The sequence below is a fragment of the Xyrauchen texanus genome, chromosome 37 (genome assembly GCF_025860055.1).
Source record: "Xyrauchen texanus isolate HMW12.3.18 chromosome 37, RBS_HiC_50CHRs, whole genome shotgun sequence".
Taxonomy (NCBI): Eukaryota; Metazoa; Chordata; class Actinopteri; order Cypriniformes; family Catostomidae; genus Xyrauchen; species Xyrauchen texanus.
Genome location: NC_068312.1, coordinates 33,815,408 through 33,836,363, shown reverse-complemented (window position 1 = coordinate 33,836,363; position 20,956 = coordinate 33,815,408). Strand labels below are relative to the sequence as shown.

At 37.8% G+C, this 20,956-nt stretch overlaps 1 protein-coding gene across 1 annotated transcript in view; it reads left to right on the top strand.

Annotated features, from left to right (window-relative positions):
• The first annotated feature begins 413 nt into the window (after positions 1–413).
• The window catches only part of LOC127630984 (potassium voltage-gated channel subfamily D member 1-like), a 67,445-nt gene continuing 46,902 nt past the window's right edge, over positions 414–20,956 (top strand). The window contains exons 1-2 of the mRNA XM_052108915.1: positions 414–530; positions 1,556–3,408. Of these exons, the coding sequence (XP_051964875.1) occupies positions 2,294–3,408 (1,115 nt within the window). The 5' untranslated portion in view covers positions 414–530; positions 1,556–2,293. The remainder of the gene's footprint in view (positions 531–1,555; positions 3,409–20,956) is intronic.

The following is a 20,956-nucleotide window of genomic DNA, read 5'->3' as shown; positions in this document are numbered from 1 at the left end:
GAAAGAGGAGGGATGCAATGTGTCTGTATGCAGTAAAGCTGCAACAAAGAGCCAGGTCCATTCTGTGATACTGTATTTTCAAGGTTGTGTGAAACCTGAGCTTTTGCCTCTATCTCTTTGACCTATTGTAGGATGAGAGGCATTTGCAAGAGATATTAAGCTTTAAATGGATGTGTATAAGTGTAGAGAGAGAAAGAGAGAGGTAGAGAAAGAGGGTGGGGAGGTTAAGCAAGCAAATGAGTGAGAGCGAAAGAGAGAGAGAGAGAGAGAGAGAGGCAGTGTATGAACACAACAGCAGCTGAGGAGACTAGAGAGAGAGAGAGTGAGAGAGAGTGAGAGAGAGAGAGAGAGAGAGAGAGAGAGAGAGAGGGAAGAAGGACTAGGCGTTACGATCGCTCCTTCACAAGCTGCATGCGATATGCCAGGACTGCTGCAGGGAGATTGCTGTTTCTTTCTTTTCTTTTTTCTTTAAACAGCTTTCTGTCACATCGGATTCTTCGTTCTATTGTCTCTCTCCACTCTGCTCAGAGGTAACAAAGATCTTTCAAGATGGATCATTACTTATAAGAGAAAGCAGCCTGCTCTTTACTTGTAACTTTATTATGGAGTGGAATGACTTTTTTAGAGATGCAAGAAAGATGCACTTTTGCACAACTGCAGAGTTCTTTACAACATGTGTTTTAGTCTTAAATCATACAAGAAGTTGCATAATGTGTTTTGGTGTAGAACTGCATTAGTGGTGAACTAAATCGAACACACAACTGAATTTACAGTTCTTCATCTGTGTCTGTGTTCTTGTATAGGGTGCAGGAGGTGTAGAGTAATGCGTTATTGATTTTTGATTGTGAGAGCATGTTGTATACAGTGTGCATTATGTTGGGGCTGGGTTGGGTCACCTGTCCTCTCCTGGGACCCTTAAGGGCAGGCGTGAAGTTTTGTGGTGTCCCTCTTAATAAGTGATTTATTTTGGTTTCTTTTTAGGTGAGTATTCATTCATATATTTAGATTTAGAAGTTGCATTTGCTTTAACTGGGGGAACACATTGTTGATTGATTGATCACCTGAAAGCAAATAATACAATTTTGCTAGCAAGTTCTTTGTGAATAGAATATTGTTTCTTAACCATACCCAATATTTCAGCTCCAGTGTGTTTTTCATTATATATAAATATTTGTGATTCATCTTAATGCATGTTGTGTTCTAAATGTATTCCTGTATTCCATGTTTTTCATTAGAACTTTTTTAAAATATTTTTTATTATATTCACATTCCACATTTTGCTATAAAATAAATATTTTTTCATTATTATCCATATTGAATTAATCTCAATGCATGCATTCCTGTATTGGCACATCTTTTTTGTAGTTAGTGCAAAGTGCACATAATTTTCCCTTGAAGTTGCTCATGAGCGATAGAATCTCGACTCTCAGGCTTGTTTATTTAACCAGTCTCTGACGCAATACAAACAGGGCAAGAAATGTTACTATGGCCCACACTGCCCTCGGACGTCAGAACTGTGCTTGATCTAAGGTTTTGTTATGTTGTTTCATGACAGGTGCATGCAGGAGCGGCCATACAAGGAATCAAGGCGCCAATGGTACTGAGATCTCTGTCCAAAACAAGTCTTCTCTGCCTCTCTTGAAATTGAGTAGCCACTTAAAGTTCAAAGTGAGAAAAAGAAAAAAGCGAGGGATAAATCTTATAATCAAACCAGGAAAGTGGCACAAAAAAGAAGAAAAACAAGACCGAATGCAACAGAGGAAAAGTAGTCTCTTGCTAACTTCAGAATGCTTCAGCACAGACTAATAAAAATGTGAAAAGGAACGGCACTGCAACAAATCAGTATTCTCTGGCAAAGCTTGCATGAAAAGGCCAAGAGCATTAACCCTTAAGATGGCTGAATTGTTTCTTTGAACAGCCAAAGTCTGCCGCCATAAAGCTTAGTGAATTGGCTAATTTTCATGGGTCATTTAAGGATCATTTTCGGGATATGGACAGTCAGTTTACCTGAGATTAAAATGGCTTTGACACTTTGACAGCACCAACTTTGTAGACTATTTCATCGATGATGAAAACATTACCTCATGATTCCTTCCTAGCATAATAAATGTACCGACAAGCTGACTTATTTCAACTAACCAGTCTGGGTGCTCGGACCCTTAGCTCGGATGTTTAGTTTGGAAATACCTGTTCCTCTTCGTCCAAAAAACTTTATAAAAACTCCTCTGAGCTGACTGGCCTTTTCCATTTGGAGTATTTATTGTAGTAACAAAGTTTAGCAACCAAAATAAAGATGGCTGCTGGAGTGGCGACATGGCTGCCCTTTGCCAGGGCAGCGGCAGTTGGTTGGCTTCCTCTGGCGAAGAAAACTATGCCCAAGCCGCCCGTGGACAAAAAGAGCCGCAATGACGAGATTCTCTTCGTCAACGTTAGCGGTTTTCGCTTCCAGACATGGAAAAACACACTGGACCGCTATCCCGACACCCTGCTAGGCAGCTCAGAAAAGGAATTTTTCTTCAACGAGGACACTCAGGAATATTTCTTTGACAGGGACCCCGAGATGTTCCGCCACGTATTGAACTTCTACCGTACGGGCAAGCTGCACTACCCTCGGCAAGAGTGCATTCAGGCTTTCGATGAGGAGCTAGCGTTCTATGGAATCGTGCCGGACATTATCGGAGACTGCTGCATGGAAGAGTACAGGGACCGAAAAAAGGAAAACCAGGAACGTTTGGCTGAGGACACCGAGGCGGAGATGGGGGCAGATACACCTCTACCACCACACAGCACACATCGGGAGCGTTTGTGGCGAGCTTTCGAAAACCCCCACACTAGCACCATGGCTCTCGTTTTCTATTATGTCACGGGTTTCTTCATTGCCGTCTCGGTCATTGCGAATGTAGTAGAGACTGTTCCCTGTCGGCCCCTTAAAGGCAGCAAGAAAGACTTGCCATGCGGTGAGAAATTCTCTTTGGCCTTCTTCTGCATGGACACGGCATGCGTGCTCATCTTTACCTTTGAGTACCTAATGAGGCTTTTTGCCGCACCCAGTCGTTGCAAATTCATGCGTTCGGTCATGAGCGTAATTGACGTTGTCGCTATCATGCCCTACTATATCGGTTTGGTCATGCCCGAGAATGAGGATGTGAGTGGAGCCTTCGTCACGTTGAGGGTCTTCCGTGTCTTCCGAATCTTCAAGTTCTCGCGTCACTCTCAAGGCTTACGGATCCTGGGTTATACTCTGAAGAGCTGTGCTTCCGAGCTGGGCTTTCTCCTCTTCTCGCTCACCATGGCCATCATCATATTTGCCACAGTCATGTTCTACGCTGAGAAAGGCACAAAGGGAACCAACTTCACCAGCATACCAGCCTCCTTCTGGTACACAATTGTCACCATGACAACACTTGGGTAAGTCCATTATCTTTTTGTCTGTGGCTTGATGTTTAGAATGGGTCTTATGTACACAGAAACATTTTCTATGCCTGGTGAGCCTCCAATGAAATGAGAGGCGGTTCCGTGGTAGTATTTAAAGACCTAAGGAAGGAGCAGATGAGATCCATTAAGAAATTCCCATGTGATCCAAGCCACTTACGGCTTCATCCCTCATTTATGATGCTGACAGTGTTCTTATATACAAGTTCCTCAGAATGTTTTGCTGCAAAGAATGAGTTTGAATATGGAAAGAGGCTATTGTATTAAAGTTCTGGCAATTACGAATGAGGCCACTCTGCTTTCTTTAAAATTCAAGCCAATCGAATATTAGGGTTGCCAACATTTCGTTCCCCTTAAGCATTTTGGTGCTTCAGCATAGGTGATGATGCCTTCACTTTAGAACGTTTCGCCGCCTAATGTAAATACAGGACAATAGGTGTTCTATAGAGGACATCTTCATTTCACCCAAAATAAGGGACATCCTGGCTAAGATAGGACAGTTGCCAACCCTATTGAACATTGATTTGGCTGTTATGTAAGCACCACTATTTAGATTATTTCTTTTTATCAGCACACAAGACTTTTTTGAATCTTTTGAAGCTTAAATTTACATTACATTAAACTTATGAGAGGTCATTGTACTATAAAAATAATCTGTAAGTTTCAGAACTCAAAACGTACTCATCACTGCAAAAAGAGCATTTGTTGAAACCAAGCTGCCAAAACGACTCGTTCTCTACTTCCTCCACATTGTGATGTCAGATTGTGGTAGACATAACAGGTGAAACTCGAAAAATTAGAATATCGTGCAAAAGTTCATTAATTTCAGTAATTCAACTTAAAAGGTGAAACTAATATATTATATGGACTCATTACAAGCAAAGTAAGATATTTCAAGCCTTTATTTGATATAATTTTGATGATTATGGCTTACAGCTTATGAAAACCCCAAATTCAGAATCTCAGAAAATTAGAATATTACATGAAATCAATAAAAAAAAAAAGGATTTTAAATACAGAAATGTCGGCCCTCTGAAAAGTATAATAATGCATATGTACTCAGTACTTGGTTTGGGCCCCTTTTGCATTAATTACTGCCTCAATGCGGCGTGGCATGGATGCTATCAGCCTGTGGCACTGCTGAGGTGTTATGGAAGACCAAGATGCTTCAATAGCGGCCTTCAGCTTTTCTGCATTGTTTGGTCTCATGTCTTTCATCTTTCTCTTGGCAATGCCCCATAGATTCTCTATGGGGTTCAGGTCAGGCGAGTTTGCTGGCCAATCAAGCACAGTAATACCATGGTCATTGAACCAGGTTTTGGTACTTTTGGCAGTGTGGGCAGGTGCCAAGTCCTGCTGGAAAATGAAGTCAGCATCTCCATAAAGCTTGTCTGCTGAAGGAAGCATGAAGTGCTCTAAAATGTCCCGGTAGACGGCTGCGTTGACTCTGGACTTAATAAAGCACAGTGGACCAACACCAGCCGATGACATGGCTCCCCAAACCAACACAGACTGTGGAAACTTCACACTGGACTTCAAGCATCTTGGATTGTGTGCCTCTCCATTCTTCCTCCAGACTCTGGGACCTTGGTTTCCAAATGAGATGCAAAATTTGCTCTCATCAGAAAAGAGGACTTTGGACCACTGAGCAACAGACCAGTTCTTTTTTTCTTTAGCCCAGGTAAGACGTTTGACATTTGAAGCCCATGTCCAGGACCCGTCTGTGTGTGGTGGCTCTTGATGCAGTAACTCCAGCCTCAGTCCACTCCTTGTGAAGCTCCCCCACACATTTGAATGGCCTTTTCCTGACAATCCTCTCCAGGCTACGGTCATCCCTGCTGCTTGTGCACCTTTTTCTTCCACACTTTTCCCTTCCACTTAACTTTCTATTAATGTGCTTTGATACAGCACTTTGAGAACATCCAACTTCTTTTGCAATTACCTTTTGAGGCTTTCCCTCCTTGTGGATGGTGTCAATGATGGTTTTCTGCACAACTGTCAGGTCAGCAGTCTTCCCCATGATTGTGAATTCAACTGAACCAGACTGAGAGACCATTTAAAGGCTCAGGAACCCTTTGCTGGTGTTTAGCTGATTAGAGTGTGACACTTTGAGCCTACAATACTGAACCTTTTCACAATATTCTAATTTTCTGAGATTCTGAATTTGGGGTTTTCATAAGCTGTAAGCCATAATCATCAAAATTATATCAAATAAAGGCTTGAAATATCTTACTTTGGTTGTAATGAGTCTATATAATATATTAGTTTCACCTTTTAAGTTGAATTACTGAAATTAATGAACTTTTGCACGATATTCTAATTTTTCGAGTTTCACCTATATTCATCTGACCGCCTCCAAAACAACACATGTTTACCTTTTTGCTTCTGTAGCCCCGGCCATTAGCGATAAGTAGTGTCATTCATAACAGTGGGCATCTTAAAGGAGAAATAGCACCAAAACCGAGTGTTTCTGACAGAGGGTTTTACAAATATATGACTGTTTTTTGTTTATAAAACTTTACTAATATTATTAGTGCACCTCAATGAGCATATTCAAATATTAAAACGGCATGTCATGACCCCTTTAAGCATACATTGTTGCTTATAAATAGTAGAATATCTTGTCAAATCATGTGTGAACTAGTTCTGTTTAAGTTTGAGATGCTGTGACACATCTTGAATTATGTGCCATTAAGTTTCTGTTGTGTTCCAAGTGATATCTTAAACATAAACCAAAATAATGCCATTTTTAGACAAATTCTTTTAGTGATTCCTCTTTACAAATCTCTATAGTGAGCGGAGGGGGGCGGGGTCGGAATATCGCGCGCCAATGTAACACAGTTAAAGGATGGGCAAGGAGGAGGCGAGAACCGACTTGTCAATATAAATCATATTTAATGAAACTCAAAACCAAAACACACAAACATAAACACACACATGACGGACATGCCCGTAATTCTCTCTCTCTCGAACCATCGTCACTGGCCGCCTTTATCCCTCGCGCGCTTCATCAGGCCGATTGGGGACCGGGCACGCGATATTCCGACACGGCCCCGCCCCCCTCCGCTCCACAGAGTCATTTGCTCATAAACTCTGAGCTGTGAATGAATTATGCTCTATTTCTGCTGTCTTAAGGCACGACTATGGCTACTGGTTTGCTGTCTCGCTGTGAGGAAACCAAAACAGGCTTAGTCATTTTTTTTAGTGTATGCGTGTAACTTTTTCCAGATGCATTTGACTGTTTTGCAAAATCTGAAAATGGTCCTATTTTGTTTCTTGTTGTTGTTGGGTAGAAAACACCCACACAAATGTGTGTGCTGCAATGAGAATAATTTGGATTTTACAGAGTATTGTGATGCAAATTATAGCAGATGTAAGAGAAGAGAAACGGAGGCTGTGTTCGTACAGTAATGCCATGCTAACATACTTCTCATTCTACATGTTTATGGTGCATATGCTAATTTTAATAACTTAACTTTTTGGGTGAACTATCCCTTTAAGACACTTTTACAAATATGTTATGACAAATTCAATATTTATTTTCAAGATGGTAGCTGGTTTCTGAATTGAACAAAATGTACATCAACATAGGAAGGTTATGTGACAACTATGCAGCATACTACACTTTAAAATGTTCATCGTTGTATACTGCATACCTTTATTCTAAAATCCATGCAGTGGAGTCTGCATTTGGTGCAACATCATTTATGTTGATCATGGGAAGTTGTGGAATGGTGATGGCATTTGGAAAATCATGGTACGGTTTGTTATCAGATTTAAATTAGTGTTAATGACACTATTTCTTAACCAGAATCTTAGTCTGCCCATTATGTTAATGTAAGAGAATACCAACGTGTTAGTCATAATATTTTAACTTATCGTGCAGATGTCAGGAGCTGAGTATTAAAACTCAATATCCTAAAGCAATACATCATCCTGCTTACATGATAGTCTCTCATGCAGAACACACACACACACACACACACACACACACACACAAACAAACGTACTGTATATTACCTACTGTCGGGTTTTCAGCAGTTTGTGAGATATTAACATGGACATATTATACATTAAATTACCTTTAGTGGTTTTTGCATGGATGTTGATTACAAGAATAGGAAGATAGTATCTGGGCAGGAATACTGTTATCTAGAAGTCTATGTTTTTATATAGGGAAGACCGGGGGCTAGTTATCACACTTTTCCCTCCAGTGAATGTTTATTCGAGTACAAATTTGTATTTCAGTTTCTATATAGGCACATACCATAAACTTTTGGCTACAAAATAGCTATTGAACATTTTCAACATTATTACCTGGAAAAAAGGTACAATATACATGTTGACCTTTTGTGATGACCTAGAAGTGGGGGATGTTGTCACACTATATGGGGTAAGTTGTCACAATGGAACCTGCCATTTAATTGCCTATTAATGGCTTTTCAGAAAAGTTTAAATAGTAAAAAAATAATTACATTTTAATTTATGAAACAGCAAACAATGTACAAATGTTATAGGAAAAAACAAGACATGGATTAACAGCCACAAAACTCTGTTTTGATTTTGTGGGGAAAACCTGATCTGCGACTTTTCACTTCATACTAATTACTTTTACATAGATTCAGCCATGTGACCTTGTGTGCTGTCTCCTAAGACAATCAGATCTGCAGGTGGTCATGTTGGAACCATAAAGGAAATGTTCAATCTTCAGATTCAGCAAAACAGCACTTCCTGTTTGCATTTATATGTTAATATTCATGGAACACAGAAAACAGAGTACCTTAACCTATAGAATTTGTTAACCCATTATCATATTTTCCAAATATAATTATGCACTTCTGTGGTTTGGAAATCCCGGGCAATGTAAAGGCAAATAATCAGGTTGCATGCTTCACCATGCATATCAATGAATGTCTGAATTGAATAAATTAATATATATTTGTGTGTGTATGTTCCTGAAGAGACAGCCAAAGATCACCACATGCATTAAAGGGATAGTCCACCCAAAAATGACAATTCTTTCAGCATTTATTCAGTGAACAGTGATCAGACATTTGTAACTCCAAAAATCACATAAAGGAAACATAAACGTGATCCATATGACACCAGTGTTTAAATTCATATCTTCAGAAGCAATATAATAGGTGTGGGTGAGAAAAATATAAAATAAAAAAATTATTAAAAAATAATTCCCCAAAATCTCCACTTTAACTTTCACTTTCAGATGTAAAAGTGAAACTAATCAGACATCATGTGTGACTTTCAGATGTAAAAGTGAAAGTGGAGATTTAGAGTTAAAAAGTACTTTCAGAATTTTCATTTTTGGGTGAACTATCCCTTTAAATTTTAGCCCAGCCAGAGTTGACTGGCCGCTTTTCTTTTGATGATAGCCGGATGAACATACTGCTTTAGTCTTACTGTGCAAATAAAGGAATGCAAGCAATGTGTGCAGATCAAAAGGAGCAAAGACTCTTTTCTTACATTGAGTGCAAGATTCTACTGGCAGTCATTGAGTCCATCTGTGGTTGCAGCTGAGTGGAATTCCCATTAATAGGTCTAATATCCAGCTTTTTGCCTTCCCTCTTTTACCTTGACAGGGCAGCATTTCGAATGAAGATGTCTGCTTCTTTCCATTTGGATACATTGTTAAATGTTTAATGAGCTCTCCAGGATATTATTTAATATGACCAAGGAGAAAGCAGGATACATTGGGTTTTGCCCAATGTAATAAATTACAAAAGCTGCATTCTGACGATGTGATCTTGGCAGAAGTACATAAAGGGGCACTCAGTTTTTTTCTCATTAAAATAGTTTTACCCCCTCCCCACACTTTTGAAAAATACATACCGATAAAGACTACAGGCATATTAGTACCATCAAGTTGTTTTATTTTATTGGTCGTCTTATTGGGGTTGACTTGTTGTGATCACATGACCATTTAAAAACTACTTTGTAACTCGGTTACCATGGCTGACAATGAATAGTGCAATTCTACAATGGCATTGGTAACCAAAATAATGGTAATTCTATGGTATTTTTGCTCTGAATGTATAGTGTAGATTTAAACATTTACTTTCATTTAAAATATTGTGTGAATAAGAACTTTGGGCAAGATGTGGAGGAACATGTTTTTCAATTAAATAAAGAACTAAAATTTGGCAAAAAAAAAAAAAATAAAACCTGGAAATGTTTCAATTATGATTTCCAGGTCTGGAAAAGTCAGGTAAATTATTTATAACAATTCTAAGAAGTCAAGTAAATTTCAGCAGTTAATATACTTTACATTTTTCTAGTTTTACTCCGCTGTAAAACATATCATCAGTTAGAATAGAGCAAAATAGTCTGGCTTCCGGAGTTAAAATCCCATTCATATTTTTTTTTTCCATAGGGAATTTAATAATAAGCAATAACTTATAAATCTTTAAATACAGACCTATCATGAGCTCAGAGCTTGTTGATTGATGGGATATGCTTCTGCTAAAATCATCAGTGAACATTATTTCGACTTCATTTAAAAAACTTGTTTATTAGTGGAATTTCTGGTGAAGAACAACATTACCCATGATCCTGAGGGGGACATCCACCAATTAGAGAGTCGCAGCAAACAAACAGTGGCAAAAGAGCTATGCAGCGACCACCCACTCGCAATGACACGCTCCTGACACTCTCAGACTATTTATTTGGACATTTCTGAATAATTTGCAATATACTTCAGGTATACTGATTCCATTCTTATAATCAACCATTTTAAATAAATAAGTTTGTAATTTTCCACTATTTTAAATTCAATGACATCATTCGCAATGCTTCATGGGATTGTAGTTCATTCCCTCATTTAAGACATTATGTAGACAGTCTTGTACCTTTGCCTATATGTCCAATTTTTGAATACTTTTTTTTGCTTCAAATCAAAGTTTGTAAAGTTGTAATTCAACTTGAAGCCCCATGCACATGCAGCGACTTTGATGTTGTTTGATATCGCTAGTATTTGTACTGTAATGTCACTAGTGGCCGTTACTACTGCTGTCACTCTAACATTATTGGTGGACTTCACGACTGGCCATGTCTTTTTAAAATCTGATCAAAGATCATACTGCAGGGAAAGCTAAGATATGCTTATCTGACTAAGAATCAGTTTTCTTGTCGCTAAAAATGAACATTCCGCAGGTGAGAGTGTTTTTATATGATCTGCAGCCATGCTCATTGCATCAAATAAGTAACACGAACAGATGGACGAATCAAACTCAGTCACGGCTGAAAAAGTGGCCGGGCACTTTTGCTCCCCATTGCTTTTTGTGAGTGCAATTTATAAAAAAACAAACAATTTTAAAAGATTTAAAAAATGTACATAATTTTCCATTTGACACAAACGACTTGAAAAGTCATGGAAAAACCTTTTGACCAGATGTGTTGGTCAAAATGTTTGCAAACATTGGACAGATGAATCCATTATCATTGCAGTTCTATGCTGTACCTGCCAGAGTACCTTGTTTCTTTTTTCACTTCTTTGTCTTAGTCATATATCAATAACAGATGAGTTGTTCAGAATCATTTCAATTTAGGACTAAGTTTAATCTTTCCCTTTAGAAGAGGACAAATTTTGTTGTCCCACAGCGTCATCGTTCCTCTCTAGAGTCCACACGCACCATCTGCTGTTGGCTTATATAAGCGTCTAGTGGGAAAAGCATCGTCCTTGAACAATGCACGACCCAGGGGACCTCACAGCAGTTGTGCTAAGCGCTAATGTCTCTGACAGAAACTACTCAACTTATCACTTTATTGAAGCTGTCAGGCTCCATGGTGGGATTGGGGTTGTTATTTTATTATTTATTTTTCCCTCCTCATATTGATGACCTGTCAGAATTATGTATTAGTGATGTAATGCGGTTCTGGTCTCAGTTCACTTCACTTAATTCATCTTGTGCTAGAGAGAGCGGTTCCATATACTTTTTTTGGTTGGTCTGTAAAGGTGTGGCGTGATTGGCTGGGGGATTTCACTGTGTTGTAAGAGAAAATGCTGTCACTGACAACAGGGATTTCAATTCAGGTGTGGACTTGGTGCAGTTCAAGAAAACGATTAATGATTTCTCCTTCAAAATAATTTTCTCACTCAGTATTATTACATTATATTTATTTTATATTAAAAATATCTTACAAGGAAGGTAAGAACCTATAATGAAGCTTGAAATCAAAGACTACAGATGTCAAGATATATAGTGAAAAATTAGTAATGTTTTGGTCTGTTCTCTTAAACCGATCGGATCACTTCAGAAGACATGGTTTTAGACCACTGGAGTTTTATGGGTTACTTTTATGATGCCTTTATAAGCTTTTTGGAGCTTCAAAGTTTTAGTCACCATTCTCTTGCATTGTTTGGACCTACAGAACTGAGATATTCTTCTAAAAATCTTTGTCCTCTGCAGATGAATGAAAGTTGTAAACATCTGGGTTATCATAAGTATGAGTAAATGATAAATGACTATAACAATTTTTGTTTTTTGGGTGAACTATTCCTTATAGTTCTGTTGTTAGTGAGGTTAGTTAAAACTAGAAAAAAAAGCTATTTCTAAGGGATAGTTCACCCCAAAATGAAAATTCTCTCATCGTTTACTCACCCTCATGCCATCCCAGATGTGTATGACTTTCTTTCTTCTACAGAACACAAATTAAGATTTTTAGAAGATTAGTTCAGCTCTGTTGGTCCACACAATGCAAGTGAATGGTGACCAGAACTTTGAAGCTCCATAAAGCACATAAAAGCAATCCACTCATACAACAGTGATTAAATCCATATCTTTACACAGATCAATATTGAAGTCATTTTCTTACTATATATTCTCCTCCTTGCCCAGTAGTCAATATGCACAAAGTAGAAAAACAAGAAAAAGATTAGAATGTGGAAGTGAAAGTGGACAGTTATAGTAAAAAAGGAATTAAATATTGATCTGTTTTTTATCCACAGCTATAATACAGCTTCTGAAGACATGGATTTATCCACTGGAGTCTGGATTACTTTTATGCTGCCTTTATGTGCTTTATGGAGCTTCAATGTTCTGCTACCGTTCTCAAGACAAAAATGCTTACAATCTCTGTTTTTTGCAGTGTTTTCTGTAAGGCTTTAAAATATTTTCGCATAATAGAAAATTCAGGCGTTCGGGAAAAAAAGAGAGGGGTTTATGTTCAGTCATAACATAGGGTTCAGAGGTCACTTTCTCTGTGATTTTTTTTAATTTTTTATGGAATATGCTGCTGACTTTTTTATAGTCCTTTTTTTTGTCAGTTTTGACAGCCTCAGTTCATATTCACTTTTGTGTGGGAAAAGAGCAGAATGAAAATTCTACCTGACATCTACTTTTGTGTTCCTTAGAAGAAAAAAATCAAACAGATTAATAACAACATGAGATTTAGTAAATTATAACAAACTTTCCATTTTTGGGAGAACTATCCCTTTAGCTTCATCATTTCTCATAAGATAAGTCTATCGACCTTTTGGGTTTGGCAGCTTGCACATTGTGTGTATTATAATCTAGTGTGCTGTCACATTTATTGATGCATGTTTAAGTGATTTACTCTGCCGCTAAATTAAATCAGATTAACCTTCTTGCAGAAGAATCTGAATTCATTTGAGGCTGTGTGAAGCCAAGATCATCATCTGTCTGTGATCTTCCCATCTTTAATTATGGTTTGACTGTCAGGTGTCTGCAGCTGTTTGACTCTGAACAAGGAACAAGCTGTTCCTTAAAGCTTCTGCCAGACACCAATTTCACCACATTTCCTGATAGTGCTGAAGAAGAGATCAAGGTTAGATTTTGTAAGCTTTAAATGATGAGAGTCTAATTAGTCATTTTAAGCTATTTTGCCACTTCAACTTAATGATACAGATGGAGGCCCGTCCACATGAATACCTGGTTTCACTCTAAAATTTGACACATTTTGGAAGGGAATTTGGTTGCGAATGCTGTTTCGTGTTGATTTAATGCAGTGTGGTCTCATAGAATCACGTTAAAATACCTGGATTTTTGCGATATGATTTTTACTTGGCTCGTTGTACATATCGTGATATTTTTCTGCTGAAATGAACACTAGGTGCTACGGTACTACAACAACAATGACTTTTGTCACTTTCACACAAATGACAGGTAAAACAGCAGATATCAGTACATAAACACTTACTTTTCACCCTGATCTGCTGTTCCGCACACAATGCTTTCTGATGACACCTAAACACTTGTACTGTATAACATACAAGGTGATACATTTGAATGTTTCCATTACATAACCAACTGCATTTACAAGCTTATTTAAGCATGATCAAATTGCACAGTAGCTCAACTGATAGAGCATTGCAGTTGTGATGTAAAGAATCTGGGTACAGTTGTGTAATTTTCATCAGATCAGGCTGTTTTAATGACTTATACTGAGAAAAAGAAGGCAGGTATTAGTAGTCATGGTTTAGTTGTGCTCTTGTCTGTGAGTCAGAGGACTCAAATGAAGCCATATCGTGACCTGTAGTTGGCACTCACACTGGTGTCCCAACATCTCACTGGGGTCGGACAATAACAGACGATTCATAATCTTAAAGAGCAAAGCGATCACATCTGGATTTGCCACAGATAAAGGGATTTGTTCAGGTCTAAATTAGAGTCTTTCAGTACCGTATGGTGGATTACAAAGAAGCCAGAGCTTGGTTGTATCCCTCGATTATTTTTTCACTTTATATTCAGGTGTTTAAAGGTAGAGTGCATAATATCTGCAGCTTTTGAGTCGACAAATCACTATTGCACTGTAAGAGAAGCTCGTTCACAGTAGCATGGATGTTCATGTGAAAACTTGCATTATTTTCACAAAAAAACGTACAATGGATGCACAGTGGGCGTCAAAATATTCAGTGAAAAATGCCTTTGGAAGAATATGACGCACAAGCCGCATTGACTGCTTTTTTGATACTTTTTGGGTCTTTTTTAAAGGTTTAACATGAAGAACTATCCACTACCATACTATAGAAAAGATGAGCCGAGGTATTCAGTTAAACTAGGGCTGTCAATCTATAAAAAAAATTAATTGAATTAATTACATGGTGTCCCAATTAATTAATTGCAATTAATCGCGTTTAATCGCATATACAAATATTTGCTGAGAAACCCCCTCATATAACAATAATTCAATATATAATGATGAAATAATTATACATAGTTATCTTTAAATATTTAACAATTATTTAACATATATATATATATATATATATATATATATATATATATATATCAAATAAAAAATATTCAGAAAATTAAATTGCATTACATTCTTAATCATTGATAAGACAATACAAAAAGTGGCTTTAGAATACAATGTATTGTTTACTACCATATTATTGATCATAAGTCAATCATTGGCACACAGTTCACAGCAATCCATTTCACAAGTGAATTTGTCAATCAGTTTGAGATTTATTATGAGAGCTTGTTTAAGGACCGGTCAATTTACACCTGCGTCAGACATGCTTGTGAGAGTCTCGGGTGCGTTGCGTCATAAACATAAAATGTTTAGGTCACTGTGTCAAGTTAAATATAGTTTAATACTTAGAAAACATCTTGAGATCCCTTAGTTCGGATTTGCGCTCCAAGTGTTTTGAACACAAGAACGTAACGCATGTTTGTGTTGTGCTGCTGCTGAAGGTTTTCAACATTGTATAAACTGCACGATGCTCATACAGCTGAAGTTTCACTTACTGCCCTCTGGCGTAAACAGGTGGTACTACAAGCTTGCATTTCTCAGGAATCTTCCGGGGCATTGCGATTAATTGCGTAAAATTTTTTAACACGTTATTTTCTATAAAATTAATCGCACTGAATTAACTTGAATTAACGTGGACAGCCCTAATTTAAACATCTTATTTTGTGTTCCGCATAAGAAAGAAACAAGTTTGGAACGACATGATGATGAGTAAATTATGACAGCGTTTTCATTTTTGCATTAATTAATCCTTAAAGTTGGTATTTAAGAACAGGAAATCAGATGTCAACAGGTCACACATAAATATTGCATTTATCTTGCGAAGACAGCAGGGGTGACAACACCAATGCAAATATCTTGGGCGGTAAGCTGCTGATTATGTATTAAACTTCTCGTAGTTTAGTAAATCATAAAACAAGGGTCAATGGTCAGGATCGGAGAGATACTTTAAATCTGCTTTACAGCGCTAATAATTGCGAGCCCCGTACTTTCTGGAGTACATAAACCATTCAGAATCAAAAGCCCAGTGATATTGCTTTATCGAAGTGTTTCAAAGCAACAATGCATGTAAACGATAGCTTTGTGCACGATTTCCATGGTGCCCTTGCAAAAACTCCTCTCTTGTTCTCCAGCACTCCTGATACGACTTGGCCAACACGCACCCTCCTTCTATCCAAAAATAATTGTAGCTGCTCAGTCAGGTGGGCCTTGGCTGTGGTCCTTCTGTGTGCTTGAGCCTGACCCATTTACCTCCTTTGTGGAGAAAAATGACAAAGTTGACATAATTTCCTCTCCTGCAAGTCCACACCTTTCCCACCGGAGATTTCAGGGAAAGGGAAGAGTGCCGCAGTGTTTAAAAACCCTCTACGAGACTTGAGTGCAGAAAGCTGCTAATACAGAGTTATACTTTATATTTCCTTGGCTTTATCGCACATGAAATATATATATATGAAGTAGTATATTGAGGAGAATATGTTGACAGTCCAGTGTGAGATTATAGATGAATAAAGTGCAGTGCTAATTATTGATCGTGATAGATCAAGTGTTCAACGGTCTGTAAATGTAAATGATGACAGGATTAAAAATTTTAAAAAATCTCTTTAAAGAATTATTAAACCAATGGAACTCATTGATTTTCAGTCCATCCAGTTTCTTCGATATGTCTTAGATAGTTATTCTGCGATTAAAATAATTGATAAAATAGGCTGAATAAGAAAACTGAAAATTGATAAAAATTGACTGAAAATTGAAAAATTGGAATTTTTTTTATTACAATTTTTTTGTATTTCAATCGTTTCATACTCTTAGTAAAAAAAAAAAATGGTAGATGTTTGTAATGCTTAGGTTATCATTTTGATGTACTGTAAAGATTGCCCCCCTGCAATTATCATACGATATTTCATATGCAGGAGAATCTAATTTGAATGTGAATCCTTGTGAATGAAGATTTTATTTGTTGAGGAATGGGGAGACAAGGATGTTGCCAATATTCTGAGAGAGGACAGAGAGTGCTCGATAAAACTTGTCTGTGACTCAGTGAACACATTAGCAGGAGGGAAAGTTCTTCCGCTCAGCTGTGCTGGAAGGGAACTGATCATCCCCATACAGTCCTGCACGCAAACATATGAGGCCTTGAAAGTCCAAATCCATTTACACGCTGAAGGCTGCATGTGTTGTGTGAAGGTTTGTATGAGATCACATCACCTTGGCTCTGTTTACTCAGGTTTGAAAATCAGCCATGATGGTTTCCCAGCTCAGGGGATGCACTTAGAGCACTTGTAGAAGAATGCACTGGATAATTGTCTCACTGAGAGATGTAGACGTTTTCCTGTAGAAAAAAAGATTTGTAACACATAATGAATTATTAAATGCCAAGAGTGAATCACTCAATTGTGAATCAGACTTAGTAAAAAATAGAAATGTATTCAAACTAAAGATCTTATTCTCTGTAAAAATGCTGCACATTTTATGTATAAAGTTCTCATTTATGGGAATGTCATACCTTTTTGCTTTCTTAGTAGCATGTTTTTAGTGCCAATCTTTTTGCATAGTTTGATGTAGTGGTTGAAAATAGTGATATTCTATTGTTTTATTCTATTCAGTTCGGGAGTCCTGCCCAATACTAATCTCATTCTCTACTGGCTGCTCCTATTTTTTCCTCTCTTTATTAACTAGTATACAATTATTCTGTGAGTCATTCATTTAGTCTGGATAGTTAATCACTTTTATCTTTGATTCTTTTGATTTATGGCCCTCTAAAAATGTCCACTTCTGGATGGAAAGCTCAGCACTCAATGTTACTGAAAATCAAAAGGCAAACGTCTTTTTATTGACTTCTCAATGATGGTTTGCAGTGATGTAAACTTGAGAACTTCAATAAAATGCATTGGAAGGACACCAAAAATATTGCATTGCGATTCTGTAAGTATTGTGATTTTATGATTTGATTATAAAAACTTCTCAAAATGATAAAAATAAACTTTGTTAACTCCTTTTTCTCAGAAAGAAATGTCTATTGATGAACAGTTGTGTCTGAAATGACAATTGTTTCACTCTGTAATATATATCTTGCAGGTAAAAGGTAGAAAATGTGCAAAACTACCAATTTAAAACTACCAATCGACCAATCAGAGCGTTTTCTGGACTAGTGAATGCAAGGGAACTCATGTACAGTATAAGGCTGCATTATGTCCATTTTTATTCAACAAATAAATACATACACTACATTTTAACTTGTCAAAATAAATATAATATATTACCATAGGCCATTACTATTATCATAATGATAATTTTTCAACATACTGATGGAGGCTAAAAAGTAAACTTGTTCAAGAACTATTTCTGGGGCTGTACTGAATTATGACACACATGACGATTCACCTGTATTCCCAATGCCGTTGCATGTTATTTGCAATATAGAGATAGTCTGAGTTCATATGCAGCGTTCTCGTAGACAACACTATTCTTACAAACTGCTCCCAGATGACTGACAGTGACAAAAAAAAAAGAGAACTCACCATTTGCGCGTGTTCTGGGAGACACGACCGAGCACCGCACGTTGGCGCCTGTAACAAAGAGGAGGCCGTGGCAGTGTTGCCTACTATTTTCAATGGAAAGTAGCTAAAGCCTGCTCGAAAAGTAGCTAAATGTCGCCAGATGACGTCATGCGTCATTAGCATATTAATGACGTCTTCGCGCCGTATTTGCATTCTGCCTAATTTGTCGGTACTGTAGCCTACGTCAGTTTATAATAACGGTTATCTCCCCTAAACCGTGCTCATACTGTTTTTATATAAGTATATAGCCGAAAAACGGTCAAATTAAATGTTTTGAATTAAAACAAAGGAGAAGGCAGCTGATATGTGATCGCTGATTGGTTCCTGCTAACACAGCGTGCACATGCGCAGCTCATTCATGTCTATGTGCGCTGGCGTGCAGTCAACGGAATGTGCTGCTTCTATCAGCCGCTCACTGAACAGAGCAGACGCAGCGGGGAAGTAAGACCTCACGCTTGCAGTACTGGCGATATTTGGAATTTGGAAAGTTGCTAAGGTTTGTCCAAAAAGTCGCTAGATTTGTCGCTAGTCGCTTTTTTAAAAAAATGTCGCTAAAGGGGTCTGAAAAGTCGCTAAAAATAGCGACAAAGTCGCTAAGTTGGCAACAATGGGCCGTGGTCGGGCCGCGGTCGGGCCGCGAGGATGCACGCCGGCGCTGAGTTGCCCAATCAGCGGGAGAGAGGAGAGGGATAAAGGAGGAGCCGGGGTTGCCAGAGAGAGAGACACAAACGGCTGGTGTGTGTGTGTGTGTGTGTGTGTGTGTGTGTGTGTGTGTGTGTGTGTGCGCGTGCGTGCGTGTCATTATGTTTCAGTTAATGTTGGTGACTCATTAAAGTCTTGTTAGTTACTCCCGGTTCACGCATCCACCTTTCCTGAACTGTTACAGCGCCGAAGTGCAAATATGGCTTCCTATATTTATCTATTAATCATTGTAGCATTAAGATAAACATTTTTTATTTTTATTTAAAAAAAAAAACATTTATTTGTCACCAGGGAGTCACAAATCGTTTTGCTCAAGAATTGTGATTTGTAACAGAACTGATTTTTTCCCAGCCCTAAAAAACATACACAAATATAATTTCGTAAGTAATCAAAAGATGTTCTTTAATTTGTTTAGAGGGAACACTGGGGCAAGTTGTCACATCGGGAAGTTGTCACAAGGGTTATTTCTCAGTAACTGTAAAGTTTAATTTCATTGTTAGGACACACACACACACACACATATTACAAATTTCACATGCTGTTGCCTCTATTTGAAATTTTTTTAACAAAATATTTACAAGGTTAGAACCTAATAATAAACGTAATTTAAGTGCTACTATATCAAAACTACAAAGCAAAAAAATAAAACAATTAAAAAAGTGACCAAACCCTTGCATAGATGCGGCATGAGCCTTTTTTGTTAAAACCTTTAAAGGTGCAGTATGCAAGATTCAGATAACCTTGTAATTAATGACACTTGTGGCCATTAAGTGAACTGCAGCCAGCTACCTGTTGCTCGTGCTCACGCTCATGCACACACTCCATAGGGACGCGAGCGAGCAAGCATCAGCCAAAACACTGACATAACGTGCAAAGAGACTGAACATGATTCACCGGCATCATGCTGACAGATGAGGTAGCATAATTAAAATTACACAGTAATGATTGATTTACTACAAACTTTGAGACTAAACTAAAACTACTTATCAGCTAACATAGCATACTGATACACACATACTGTACAGCTACATACTACCGAACTATACCAGACAGTTTACAGTTATGTTGCACTATTGTATGTTTTGTATGTCATATGTTGTACTAGGAATAAGAAACCAGCGTATTTGCTTAAATTTATCCTGTATACCTGACTTCTAGTATAAAGAGAAGATCATTTAAATTATATGAAAGTTATGAAGCAAATTAGTTTGCAATTCGTCAGTGTTAGCAGGCAAGATCAAGTTAGCTAAAATTACACAGATCAATCCTTATGGCACTATATTTCAGTTATGTAAGCTTACCTGTCCAATGAGAAGAACGCCAATTCAGGGTCTGTTTTGATCCCCAAAACCAAACGAAGGTCCCTCAATGAATCAAATGCCCTGCCGATGTTCACTCTAGTTTCCGCTCGACCACGATCACGTTCCCGCTTAGTCAGATGGGATTTAGTAGATAAATGTTTTTTTTGTTTTGTTTTTTGGCTTACTGAATTTGTGTAGGAGTCAGCTTTGTGCTGGGAGCCGGCTGTTTGCTGGATTCCATCTCTAAGATAATGTTACCTAGTGTTGCAGACAGTTGTCGCTGTCTAATAGCGGAAGAGAAGCACTGAGGCAAGGCACATAAATGTCACATCCTTTGCATTTTCCCGGCAAAACCGACACGCTCCCTTCATATGAAAATCAGTATACAGGCTTTAATAGGCAACTTAAGAAGTTCGGGAAGGACTCATATTTGTAGTTGTCTTACAAGCCATTAATATGGCATGACTTTTTATTTTGGGGGGGAAAAAATATGTTACCCCATTTTTTGGGAGCTTGGGGGTCCCTGATATATATATCCATCATAAAATGTGACCCCCCCCCCCCACCCCTGAACAAAATATTGGTTTGTTGCCTCAGGGCAACAATGTGCTACGAGGGTACTAAAACACCAAGGTTTTCTATATGGAGTGGAATAAGGAAAACATGTAATATATTCATTAGAACACATTTTATTTTGACAAACATCAATAACAAATGGTTCCAACCAATCAA